The sequence below is a fragment of the Thalassophryne amazonica genome, chromosome 16 (genome assembly GCF_902500255.1).
Source record: "Thalassophryne amazonica chromosome 16, fThaAma1.1, whole genome shotgun sequence".
Classification (NCBI taxonomy): Eukaryota; Metazoa; Chordata; class Actinopteri; order Batrachoidiformes; family Batrachoididae; genus Thalassophryne; species Thalassophryne amazonica.
This window is the reverse complement of record NC_047118.1, coordinates 6,625,906-6,639,574: the sequence shown is the minus strand read 5'-3', so window position 1 is coordinate 6,639,574 and position 13,669 is coordinate 6,625,906. Positions and strand designations below refer to the sequence as shown.

At 40.7% G+C, this 13,669-nt stretch overlaps 1 protein-coding gene across 3 annotated transcripts in view; it reads left to right on the top strand.

The window, feature by feature from the left end:
• Window positions 1-13,669, top strand: part of mpp3a (membrane protein, palmitoylated 3a (MAGUK p55 subfamily member 3)) — a 57,528-nt gene that overhangs the window by 16,351 nt on the left and 27,508 nt on the right. For all 3 annotated transcript variants that reach the window (XM_034190754.1, XM_034190756.1, XM_034190755.1), the window contains exons 2-9: window positions 6,606-6,668; window positions 6,803-6,921; window positions 7,972-8,049; window positions 8,374-8,454; window positions 10,701-10,838; window positions 10,938-11,019; window positions 11,973-12,058; window positions 12,604-12,678. In XM_034190754.1, the coding sequence (XP_034046645.1) occupies window positions 6,632-6,668; window positions 6,803-6,921; window positions 7,972-8,049; window positions 8,374-8,454; window positions 10,701-10,838; window positions 10,938-11,019; window positions 11,973-12,058; window positions 12,604-12,678 (696 nt within the window). In that variant the 5' untranslated portion in view covers window positions 6,606-6,631. The remainder of the gene's footprint in view (window positions 1-6,605; window positions 6,669-6,802; window positions 6,922-7,971; window positions 8,050-8,373; window positions 8,455-10,700; window positions 10,839-10,937; window positions 11,020-11,972; window positions 12,059-12,603; window positions 12,679-13,669) is intronic.

Genomic DNA, 13,669 nt, shown 5'->3' with positions numbered 1-13,669 from the left:
GCTGCTATAGACTTAGACTGCTGGGGGGTTCCCATGATGCACTGAGTGTTTCTTTCTCTTTTTGCTCTGTATGCACCACTCTGGTTTTAATTATTAGTGATTGATCTCTGCTCCCCTCCACAGCATGTCTTTTTCCTGGTTCTCTCCCTCAGCCCCAACCAGTCCCAGCGGAAGACTGCCTCTCCCTGAGCCTGGTTCTGCTGGAGTTTTCTTCCTGTTAAAAGGGAGTTTTTCCTTCCCACTGTCGCCAAGTGCTTGCTCACAGGGGGTCGTTTTGACCGTTGGGGTTTTTCTGTAATTATTGTATGGCCTTGCCTTACAATATAAAGCGCCTTGGGGCAACTGTTTGTTGTGATTTGGCGCTATATAAATAAAACTGATTGATTGATTTTTGTGAGTAAACAGGAGAAATTTTTGGGATTATTCCTGTTGTGAAAAGTGTAGGAACACGGACCCACAACAGCGGGCGCAAATGAACGGACAATGGAATAAGCCGAAAATATATCAATTTAATGTTGTGAATGTGCACAACAGAGCAACAGACAACACAATTGAGATCAACAGTCAAATTAGTCACAGTGATGTGTGAGCAGGCTCGAGGATAGAAGACGCCCGTCCAGAAAAGAGCCGGATCCCACACGCCTTCCACTTCCACCGGATCTGAAGCAACCCTGGAGCCACCAAGCGCTGGGTCCCCAGGTGGCCACTGCCTCCAGCTGTCAAATCGGGTACTGCTGGCAGGAAGAACAGACAGGTGATGGTGGGTGCGTGAACACCCAGCAAACAGTTCAGTATAAAGGTGGAAAGCACCTCCACCTCTCAATCACAATGTTTACGTGCAGATCCTGTCGGAAAAGTACGTAGCCTCCAACCGAGGAGCGGAGTACGCCAACTCCCCACACACGACTACTCCGTGCAAACAGGAACGTCTGCAAAAATACTAGTATACACAGAAGCAAGGACGTTACTAATGTGATACTTCAGCCTGAGTTGTTTACCTGTTCGGTAGACAATTTCTCGGCAGTGAGGTGAAGATGCTGCCCGGCTCTTATGGAGATGTGATTGATGATGATGAGTGACAGCTGATGTTGTTAATGGGTGACAGCTGCCACTCCCGGTTGCTCCAGCACCCTCTCCTGCCTGAAGCCCGCACGTCAGGCAGGGCGCCCTCTGGTGGTGGACCAGCAGTACCTCCTCTTCAGCGGCCCACACAACAATTCCAGCATCACTACACTCCAACAGCACGAAGCTCGGCTTTTTGAAGCACGTAATACAACTTAATTTATTATCAGTACATTTTACCCAGAATGCAAGACAGTGTTTGTTCTGGGTTTGTTCATGTTTTGGCGCAATTTTTTTTATGGAGGGATACATTAATTTAAATAACTTTAAGTGATACATTAATTCAAATGACTTTAATGTATCTTTGAACTCACTATCTTTAAAAATGTATCTCTAAACTAATGTTTCACCCCATAACTAAAAACTTTTTTCATGGAATGATATGTTAATTTAAATAACTTTAAGTGATACATTAATTCAAATGACTTTAATGTATCTTTAAACTCACTATCTTTAAAAATGTATCTCTAAACTAATGTTTCACCCCATAACTAAAAACTTTTTTCATGGAATGATATGTTAATTTAAATAACTTTAAGTGATACATTAATTCAAATGACTTTAATGTATCTTTAAACTCACTATCTTTAAAAATGTATCTCTAAATTAATGTTTCACTCCATAAATGAAAACTTTTTTATGGAGTGATACGTTATTTTAAATAACTTTAAGTGATACATTAATTCAAATAACTTTAATGTATCTTAGTTTAAAGATTGAAATGCACAAGTCAGACTCCAGAAAAAAGTTTTAAGCATTAAACTGTCTGCTTTTTGTGAGTAAACAGGAGAAATTTTTGGGATTATTCCAGCATCACTACACTCCAACAGCACGAAGCTCGGCTTTTTGAAGCACGTAATACAACTTCATTTATTATCAGTACATTTTACCCAGAATGCAAGTGGTGAACAGTGTTTGTTCTGTGTTTGTTCATGTTTTGGCGCAATTTTTTATGGAGGGATACATTAATTTAAATAAATTTAAGTGATACATTAATTCAAATGACTTTAATGTATCTTTAAACTCACTATCTTTAAAAATGTATCTCTAAACTAATGTTTCACCCCATAACTGAAAACTTTTTTTATGGACTGATACGTTAATTTAAATAACTTTAAGTGATACATTAATTCAAACTAGAAGCACTCCGCCAAGGCCATGGGGTCACTGACGCCATAACATCTACACGCCGTGGAATCATTGAACCTAAAAAAGTCTAACAATGATGTTTGCTCAGTAGTAAAAAAAAGTTTCATCTGCTGTGACTGGATAGCATGTATCCTTAGCGCTTGGCATCACAGTTTATTGCAACTTGCACCTTTCCCAGAAGCTACTGTCATCTGAGCACTGACATTGATATTACATGTGCTTATAGACAAAAGCAAATAAGAGACAAAATTCAATTTATTATTCAACTAAACTGCAAATATATGAATTTTTTAACATTTATGAAACACTTCTCTAAATAAATAACAGTAAATTCTGAAATAGAACTGTTTTTTAAGTGTTGCATGTGCTACATAATGAAGTGCACCTTCTACGTATATACGAGGTCTGTCCATAAAGTATAGGTCCTTTTTATTTTTTCAAAAACTATATGGATTTCATTCATATGTTTTTACGTCAGACATGCATGAACCCTCGTGCGCATGCGTGAGTTTTTCCACGCCTGTCGGTGACGTCATTCGCCTGTGAGCACTCCTTGTGGGAGGAGTCGTCCAGCCCCTTGTCGGAATTCCTTTGTCTGAGAAGTTGCTGAGAGACTGGCGCTTTGTTTAATCAAAATTTTTTCTAAACCTGTGAGACACATCGAAGTGGACATGGTTCGAAAAATTAAGCTGGTTTTCAGTGAAAATTTTAACGGCTGATGAGAGATTTTGAGGTGACACTGTCGCTTTAAGGACTTCCCACGGTGCGAGACGTCGTGCAGCGCTCTCAGGCGGCGTCATCAGCCTGTTTCAAGCTGAAAACCTCCACATTTCAGGCTCTATTGATCCAGGACGTCGTGAGAGAACAGAGAAGTTTCAGAAGAAGTCGGTTTCAGCATTTTATCCGGATATTCCACTGTTAAAGGAGATTTTTTTAATGAAAGAGGGTTAGGGACGCAGCCGGCGTGGAGCGGCGGCACAGGAAAAACACCTCCGTGTTGATAACCATTTGTAAAATCCAGGCGGCTTTTGATGGCTTTCAGTGGAGTGAGTATATGAAAATTGTTTAACAGCTGGACATGTTCCAACTTGTCCTTAAGGCTTTCAACAGAGGTGTTTTTCCTGTGGCGGAGCGTCGCGGCGGCTGCGAGCCGACGCGCGGACGGGTCCTTTAACAGTGGAATATCCGGATAAAATGCTGAAACCGACTTCTTCTGAAACTTCTCTGTTCTCTCACGACGTCCTGGATCAATAGAGCCTGAAATGTGGAGATTTTCAGCTTGAACAGGCTGATGACGCCGCCTGAGAGCGCTGAGCGACGTCTCGCACCGTGAAAAGTCCTTAAAGCGACAGAATCACCTCAATATCTCTCATCAGCTGTTAAAATTTTCACTGAAAACCAGCTTAATTTTTCGAACCATGTCCACTTCGATGTGTCTCACAGGTTTAGAAAAAATTTTGATCAAACAACGCGCCAGTCTCTCAGCAACTTCTCAGACAAAGGAATTCCGACGAGGGGCTGGACGACTCCTCCCACAAGGAGTGCTCACAGGCGAATGACGTCACCGACAGGCGTGGAAAAACTCACGCATGCGCACGAGGGTTCAAGCATGTCTGACGTAAAAACATATGAATGAAATCCATATAGTTTTTGAAAAAAATAAAAAGGACCTATACTTTATGGACAGACCTCGTATTCAGTGAAGTGCACCAAAGCAGAATATATGCGACAGCAAGGTGCTGATGTCAGCCTCTGGGTTTTCTGGATCCTAGGCGTGATTCATCAACACCTGGGAGTGGGTTTTGCACCTTGTGTACTTTGTTCAGTGATGTGCACTGAACCAGAACTTAACCACTGCTGAGTATACTGCTGACTCATCACTTTGCTTTTGCTAAGTGAAGTCAATCAATCAATCAATCAATCAATTTTTTTATATAGCGCCAAATCACAACAAACAGTTGAAGTAATCTGGATAGTAATATTCATTGCCACTAAAATATAATAATGCCAAATGATAGTCCTTCATCTAATAAATTCATTGTGCTCCCCAGCCCTGTATAGTTTGTCATGAGGGATTTCCTCTTTGCAGTGTGTTGTATTTGACATCGTTTACTAACAAGGCCATAGGATCACTGACCCTAAAGAGATTCCCTCCTTGGCACAGTGATCTATTCAACAATTCAGTGTTACAACCAAAACTATGATGCATACACTTTTCTTTCCTTTATATTTGACATCCTTGACCATGAAAACATACCACTAGAACTTGCAATTACTTTTATGTCTTTATTAGTTCAAAAGTTATTGTATAAAAACGATTTTTCGGTAATGGCGGTTTTCTTCTGGATCTCGCTCCATAACATTTGAAGCTACATCAAATCTGATGACACCTTACTGAATCAGTACAGATTCAGCTACAATTTGGTGTTAGTTGTGCATCTCTAGCTTCATTTGTCCCCTCACACTGACACATTTTCTATTTTCCCTATATTTTTGCATATTTTGGATCACCAGATCGGGAATCTGGATCCGATCATCACCAAACTTTGTTGTTTGATAGAACATTTGACTATGATACAACTTAATTTTTTTCAAGCCTTTCTGCCTTGTTTTTGTGGAGTTAGAAACTAGAATGTCAAAATTCCCTCTATCCCGCAATGGTGAAGAATTATTTAAAAAAATCCTGGATTCGGATCGTGATCCGGATCACCACTAAAATTTAATCACTTGTTCCTCTTGTCATTTCCAACCACTCCACAAAATTTCATCAAAATCCATTCAAAACTTTTTGAGTTATCCTGCTGAGAAACAGACAGACAAACAAACAAACAAACAAACAAACTCGACCGAAAACATAACCTCCTTGGCGGAGGTAATAACTTTAATGTATCTTTAAACTCACTATCTTTCAAAATGTATCTCTAAACTAATGTTTCACCCCATAACTGAAAGCATTTTTTATGGAATGATATGTTAATTTAAATAACTTTAAGTGATACATTAATTCAAATAACTTTAATGTATCTTTAAACTCTCTTTAAAAATGTATCTCTAAATTAATGTTTCACTCCATAAATGAAAACTTTTTTATGGAGTGATACATTATTTTAAGTGATACATTATTTTAAGTGATACATTAATTCAAATAACTTTAATGTATCTTAGTTAGTTTAAAGATTGAAATGCACAAGTCAGACTCCAGAAAAAACAGTTTTAATCATTAAACTGTCTGCTTTTTGTGAGTAAACAGGAGACATTTTTGGGATTATTCCAGCATCACTACACTCCAACAGCACGAAGCTCTGCTTTTTGAAGCACGTAATACAACATTTATTATCAGTACATTTTACCCAGAATGCAAGTGGGGGACAGTGTTTGTTCAACTTTTGGCATGTGTTAATCGTATGTTAATCATGTGAATGACGTAGTTGGTACTGACTTTGGGATTGGCTGAGAATTTACATACCAGGAGAAATATCCTACAAATAAAAAACTCGCGGACAAATGCCCCACTAGAGCAGATTAGGGCACCCCTGCAGTCACCCTGTTGGTTAGGGAAATATAGCAGGAAAAGTGTTTTCAATTTTGTTGACCTTAATCTTTGTCCATTCCTATCTACAAGTTAATCATCTCGAGACATCTCCTCAAGTAATTTTCCCACCGAGTGATTACAACACGATGCTTCACAGACTGGCGGCATGGTGGCTGAATAAACTCAAAAGTCTGTGCCGCCGGTTGCCTTGCCTTTTTACGTTGCCATGTCTGATTGCGCCCAATCCCCTTGAGTGTTGCCTTGGTTATTAAATGATTATTTAAAAAAAGACTGATTCACCTGCAGATGAGATTAGTAAAAAATAAACAAATTAAAAATGCGTATGTGAAGAATGCAAAACGTCACAGTGGTTGAAAGACGTCAGATCCCAAAATAAAATAATGGCACCATCACGTTGGCTTGTTACAGACGGGCGTGCCGCACAGTGCACACACAGGCACACCTTTACCAAACAATGACTGGGTCAAATCTGTGGCTATTTTATTGTTGAGCGGGTCGGCAGCGTTATCGTCTTACATTAATATGTAACGCAGGACATAGGTGAAGTTTAGAAAAATTAACCAGCACGTTTTTAGCCACTCCCTCAGTCAATGAATGACATTACGGGTACATTACATTACATTCGCGGGTCACTCATGATGTAACAGACAAAAGTTCCATTACACAGTTTCTCCTGTCAAGAACTCAAAAGCCTTCAGTGCCTTCTGATTTGTCTGGGAGTCTTGATGGCTTCCCTCACGAGTCTCCGTCTTGCATTGGTAACAGTTTGTCTTCCTCTCAGGTTTCCCCTCCTGGCCTCACTGACCCATGAAAGAAGTCATGCCGGTCCTCACAGCAGGAGCCGGTGAGATACGCTGCCACAGACACTCAGATTTACCCATAATGCACTCCTCAGCACGCACTGCACATGCGGCTGAAGGCTGGCTGCTCCATCTGGTCGCCACCTTCTTGTTGACTTTGTGTTCCTGCGTGTTCTAGGCCTTCACGAGACTTTGGCCCTGCTGACCTCTCAGCTGCGGCCCGATGCCAACCACAAAGAGGACATGGTGTTCCTCAAGGACGTCTTCAGTGAGAGGAGTTTGGGATACCTGATGAAGGTGATGTACTCTCACTGCTAATATGCAGCCAAGTGTGAGATGTTCCTTCTGTGGTTTTCAAATCTGTACATTTTTTTTAACTTGAATTCATTACATGATGAAACCTTAATTCATGTAAATCAAATGTTTGGATGTGTTGGTGGCTTCCCTCACCAGTTTCCTTCCTGCACTATCACTCAGGTTTTGCCATTTTTGAATGCCAGCTGTGAAAGTGATGATTTGTATTAAAAAATAATCACTATATGTAGTTTACCTGATTACCTACGGCCTCTGAAAATGGTGTAACTGTGCATAAAAATGGCCATAGATGCTAAATGCTAAATGTGATATTTTGATTTGCCAGTGTGTAACCTGGCCATGGTCTCTGTAGGTGGTCCTCCGACAGTTAGTAATCCTTTTTTGGGGGGGTGGGGGGTGGCTGCAGGATTAGCACTTTCCAAAGGGTTTCCATTAAAGGGGTCATATTGTGCAGAAATCAGTATCTTTTACGGTTAAAATGTGCTTGCTCCATATTAAAAATCCTTAAAGTTCTACAATTATGCAGCTGTGCATGTTGACATTCTCCTGCTACAAACGAAATTAAGGCCTGAAACAGCTTATCTTAGACTTCAGTGACATATGTCACAGACGTTCATATCTGGACTTGTTTTCTCTGTGAGACACGTCCACTGAGGCAGACTTGTAACATACCCATATGGAATCTGAGAGAGAAAAAAGAGGACACACCCCCTCAGAATGCACAGAAACTGGACATTTTTTTGGACACCCGGTTTGCTCCTCAACATCAATGGATTAGGCATGTGATCCAATTGGATGACAGCGTTATGGTGCTAACAGGAGGTTAGCGGCATAACACATCACATCACACGATGCTAACATGCTAACGCGAGAATTAAAATTGGTTAGTGTCACATAATGCCATCACATAATTTGATGCTAATGGGTGTAGCATAATGCATTGCTAATGGGCTAATGTCAACATGGAAACTTGCTTGCGTGGCACATAATATGTCGCCTCCAATGAAAGTGTCTCCATGTCGTGTGTTTCAGATTCACGAGAAGCTGAGACAGTATGAGAGACAAAGTCCAATGCCTGTCCTCCACAGCGCCGCCTCTCTGGCAGAGGATGTAAGTTTACCACACTGACACACTCCCGCTGAGGAGTTAGCTCCAAAGGTCAAGCCGTGAGCGTAGCAGAAGTGAATTTTTAATGTTCTGAAAGTGCTGAGTCATCCTGTCTCCGGCCTAATGAAGGTCCACGTCCTGCAGCTTCCTGTCTCACTGTTACCGTCGGGAATCTGCTGACCTGACCCTCCACGTTACTTATCTGCCGCCATGCGCACATCTATGATTGTTGGCACTTATTATACAGAAAATTGAGGCGTGCATACCATGCATGTGCATGTGTACCAGCTGAGGCTCAGTCTGTGTGTGCGTTTTTTTGACTGACAGGTGGCAGAAGAGCTACAGAGTGGACCAATGAGCACTGAGGAGAAGGAGCTGCTGTACCTGCTGACATCACCACATCTCAAGGTGCACAAATAACAACATTCACACCATATATTCAATATGAGATGATAAATGAAATATACTTTATTATGACCACAGACAAACCATTATGTCTTTCTTTGGAGCAATTATTGGGAAAATACTGAGAAGCAAGTTCTAAAGTTCTTCTGTGAGTAAAACTACCGTTTCAAATCATTGTGTCGCATCACTGTTTCCTTTTTATTAAAGTTACTATATATATAAATATATATATATATATATATATATATATATATATATATATATATATATATATATATATATATAGTAACTTTAATAAAGTTACTATATATAATAAGTTGTATAATTGGCTTTGTGCTAGCTAGGTTTTAGTCATGATGTCACAGCATTGACATTGTGCCCAACATTAGCATAGGATTTCTAACATCCTTAAAAAAATCATGGTGGCTGAGGATCTGAGTGAAGGGAGCACCTGAAAGCATCATGTAACACAAAGCTAACAAGCTAATGTTAGCATTCAAACTGGTTAGTGTCACATATCGTGACGCTAACTAGTGTCACATAACATGATGCTAGCTGCTAACGTTTGCATGACAACTTGCTATAGTGTCACACAACACAATGCTAACAGCATCACATAAAGTGATGCCAATAGGCTTACATTAGCGTGATCTGCCTGCCTCCCTTGTGAGCAACGGGATTTATTATTCATTTAAAAAATACATGTGTTGGCTGATGATAAGCCAGGGGAGTGCCATCACATAATGTGATGCTAATGGGTGTAGCATAATACATTGCCAGTGCGGGCTAATGTCAGCGTGGAAACTTGCTTGCGTCACACAACACGATGCTTCCAGCATCACATAAAGTGATGCTAACAGGCCAAAGTTAGCATAAACTGAGTGCCTCCATTTCATTGAGATTTATTGTGTATTTAAAAAAAATACGTGAGGTGGCTGAGGACCTGAGGGAGGTTAGCGCCATAACGCGTCACATCACATGGTGCTAACAGGCTAATGCAAGAATTAAAATTGGTTAGCGTCACATAATGCAATGCTAATGGGTGACAGCTTCACGGACTGGTTGCTTTGTGCATGATAATAGGTTTAGGTTGAATAAGACTCAAGAGACTCAATGCAAAGTAATGTTAAAGTGAATACTTGCTCTGTTAGTATGGGCAACACAATAACACAGTGCTGACAGCATCACCTAATGCTAGGCTAACAGGCTAACATTAGTATGATCCGAGTGCCTCCCTTGTGAGCAAAGGGATTTTTTATTCACTTAAAAATACATGAAGTGACTGATTGCCTGAGTGAGGGAGTGACTTAAAGCATAACATGATGCTAACAGGCTATGTGAGCATTAAAACTGGTTAGCATCACATAACACCATGTGAAGAGGCTAATGATAAGAAACATACATACATGAAGCGCTTTGAGGCAACTCTGTTGTGATTTGGCGCTATATAAATGAAAATAAATTGAAATAAAATTACATAATGTGAAATGCTCAGGCTAACATTTGCATGCACCAAGAGCCTCATATGTGAGCACAAGAATTCATATCATGCTTTAAAAAACACAGAAAAACATATTTTGAGTTACGTTTTGCTCAGATAATTTTGCATGTTGCCTGAAAAAGTTACAATCTATGTCTGGTTTTTGAGTTATACAGTAAGAGACATTAATCGACAGAGAATCATGCTTTAGTTGTCTGGTGTAGCAGTTTGGCAGGTTCTTCAGTCCTGAGGACCCTAAGTTCAATGGTACGAATATTTCATGAGGTGAAATATTAGGTGAAATATGAGGTGAAATATTCATCCCATTCAACAAGGTTTCGCCCTGTTGAATGGAATGTTCCAGCTTACTGAATTGAATATTCTTTCCATGCGTGTGCATGAGTGGCACGTGCACGGGGACATGCATGTGTGTGTGTGTGTGTGTGTGTGCACGCACGTGTGCAGAGTGCAATGGTACCAAACGTATGGAACAAAATTTGCACTCTAAATGGAACCAAAATGCACTCTAAATGCAATGCAACACAAATGGGATGAATTAATCCATGTCATGTGACATACAAAGCACCAATCAAATGACAAAGATCCACTCAGCCGTTATATAAAGGCAAATAAATGGCTACTTTTAACTGGTTGTCTCCCTGGGTTTCTGCTATCCGAGATCAAAGATGGTTCCATGGTGTGGTGGATGAGGCATCTGGACCTTCTGCATGTCACAATTTAATCCTGGCATGCTTCTCTTTCCCATCAGGCCGTTCTCTCAGTGCATGACACCGTGGCTCAGAAAAACTTTGACCCGGTACTGCCGCCGTTACCGGATGACTTTGAGGACGAGTTGGAGGAGGAGTCAGTGAAGATTGTCAGGCTGGTGAAGAACAAAGAGCCTCTGGTGAGCTGTGATATTAGAACACAGCTGTTTGTCAGAAAACTGTGAATCTTAGTGTCATGTGGTGAAGTGTGTCCTCTGCTTGCTGTCTCTGCACTCCAGGGAGCCACCATCAGGCGCGATGAAGCCACTGAGGCAGTGATTGTGGCTCGGATCATGAGGGGAGGAGCAGCTGACCGAAGCGGTAAATGAGTGCATTCTCTGTCACCTTTGATTTGCAACATGCTTGCAGTGTCCAACACGGGCCTGCACATGCAATGACATTTTCTCATCTGAAACTTTACACCTATATAGTGTTTGACTCGTGTCATTAACACTGGCAAAATTCTATTGTACTTGCATTAATGGAAAATGTCCACCAGGTGGAGATATTGCTCCATTTGAAGAAGGTTTTTGACACAACCTGTTGCTTATAGTAGTAGATACGCTCTCCAGTGTTCAATGCCTTAATTTACGGAGACCACGGCAGATGTGAGAGGCTAATTTTGTCTGTTTTTTGTCACATAGTTGTGTAGAATTAGTGCATCGAACACTACAGAGACAAAAACAAGAGGTGCCAAATTAGTGATATAGCAGTAATTTATGCACAGATCAGCCATAACATTCAATATGTTTATATAAAGCTTAAAAAAAAATTAAATGTAATTATTGCGCAAGTCCAACATAAACATAATGAGTTACCATGGATACGCTGACTAGGCGGGGATGTTGTTTGTCTACTTTTTTGTATTAGACATATTCTTGCTAAGAAAGTAACACAATAAGATGACATGACATCACTCTTTTATGCCTCCTGCTGTTCTCTCAAGATCCAGATTTATCCTCGGGCTGTACACGCCTGATGGATCCGTGCATGTTTTCTGCTTCCATGTGTGAATGAACAGTGGTGTATTTGCTGTGCATGTGCGTGTGTGTGTGTGAGTGAGAGAGAGAGAGAGAAAGAGAGAGAGAGAGGAAGGAACATCGATTTTTCTACAGTTTCTGGTTTCATTGTTTTGACCGTGATTAAAAAAAAAGCAGTTTCAGCTGAAGGTACTGAAGCAGCATCGATGTTATGATAGGTTCAATAAAACGTACAAAAACCCATTGAGCTGTTTGACGCCGCTTTTATGAGGTCACACGTTCTCCTCTGCACAGGTTTGGTTCATGTCGGAGATGAACTCAGGGAGGTCAACGGCATCTCCGTAATCCACAAGAGGCCCGATGAGATCAGTCAGCTGCTGGTGAGACAGACCGACACACAGCTGATCAAACTCTAGATCAAGCCGCAAAATCTATCCATGGTTACCCTTAAGGGCCACGGAATGAGCACTGGGTCAAGGGGCATGTTTTTTCCTATTATTAATTAATCTAATTTATTTTGACAGCCATAAAATAAGAAATGAGTTCTTTTGAAGGTGACTGTGATTCATTATGGCTTGCAACAACTCATTCTAATTGTAGAATGGTGCCATGCAGCATTTCATATATTGCTGTAATATAGCTCCAAAAGTGGTTCCCCCTTTGACTACAAGCCAAAAATCCACTTTTAGAGCTATTTAGCACCATCTGTTTGTTGCAGTCTCCTCCTGTCCACTCCAGACATATTTAACTGACACGACCCACAGTTTGCAAACCATCTATACAAGAAAACAGGAATTTTCTGTGGGATCTTGATTCTGTGTGAAGCACCACCAATTAACCATTAGAATTAAAATCCAGATCGGTGTGCCTTCAAGAAAACTGTTTTGAGACTGAATCCAGAATCTTTCCTCTGCTTGTGTTCCAGTCCCAGTCTCAGGGATCCATTACGCTCAAGATCATCCCTGCAGTCAAAGAGGAGGACAGACTGAAGGAGAGCAAGGTGAGACAAGAAAGAAAGAAAGGTTGGTCCCTGCCGTAGACTATGAAGTGAAGAGCTGGTTTTAAGCTCCAATGGGGCAGTTCCTTTTGCCATCTTGCCAGTGCTTCACTCCACCTACCTCCTGGGCCAACCCATAAAAGTTCAGCAGATGGATTAATTGGACCCAAAATGTAGACGACACACTGAATAGGTGAAATAAATGATTTTATTTACTAAAAGACAAGACTCAGAGTCCAAAAGCTAGGAATGTGTCCAAATAGTCCAAATGTGTCAGGTGTGGGTGGAGAGTCAGCAGGTCTGAAGGCATGGCATAGGCAAAAGAGGTGGAAATCAATGAACTGGCGAGGAGTGGATGAACGAGCTGGTCTTTTAAATTATAGATGATTGATTACAGGTGTGAGTCAGAAGCAGGTCAGCCACGCCCAGCCTAAAACTCACAAGACACGCACACATGCACGGGGGGGGGGAAGCACCAGAGTGGATACAAACAGAAAAAGGTAAAATCCTAGCAATAAATGGAACAGAGGTGAAGCATGGACAAGACTGGGAGGATGAATTTAAGCCTGAACACGTCCCATCTCAGAGTTACAAAACAAGTTAAAGCTATCAGGTTCACCTTGGTTTAGGTGTTTTAGTTCTTTTTTTGTGGTGGTTTTCGTTAACAGGTGGCTAAGTTGTGGCTATTAGAAATTATGATTGCCATATTATTGCCATATTATTATTATATTATTGCCCCAAGGCGCTTTATATTGCCATATAAAGCGCCTTGGGGCAACTGTTTGTTGTGATTTGGCGCTACATAAAAAAAAATTGATTGATTGATTGATATTGCCCCAATAACTGGAGTAACAGCGGAGATACATAACCTTCCAAATACTGATACCTCGTATATTTGGACTGAAATTTCACAGTGAAACTACTGATGCACTGATTTGTTCAATTAATTGCACATCAAGTCATATTATCTCAGATATATGTAATAAAAACTCAG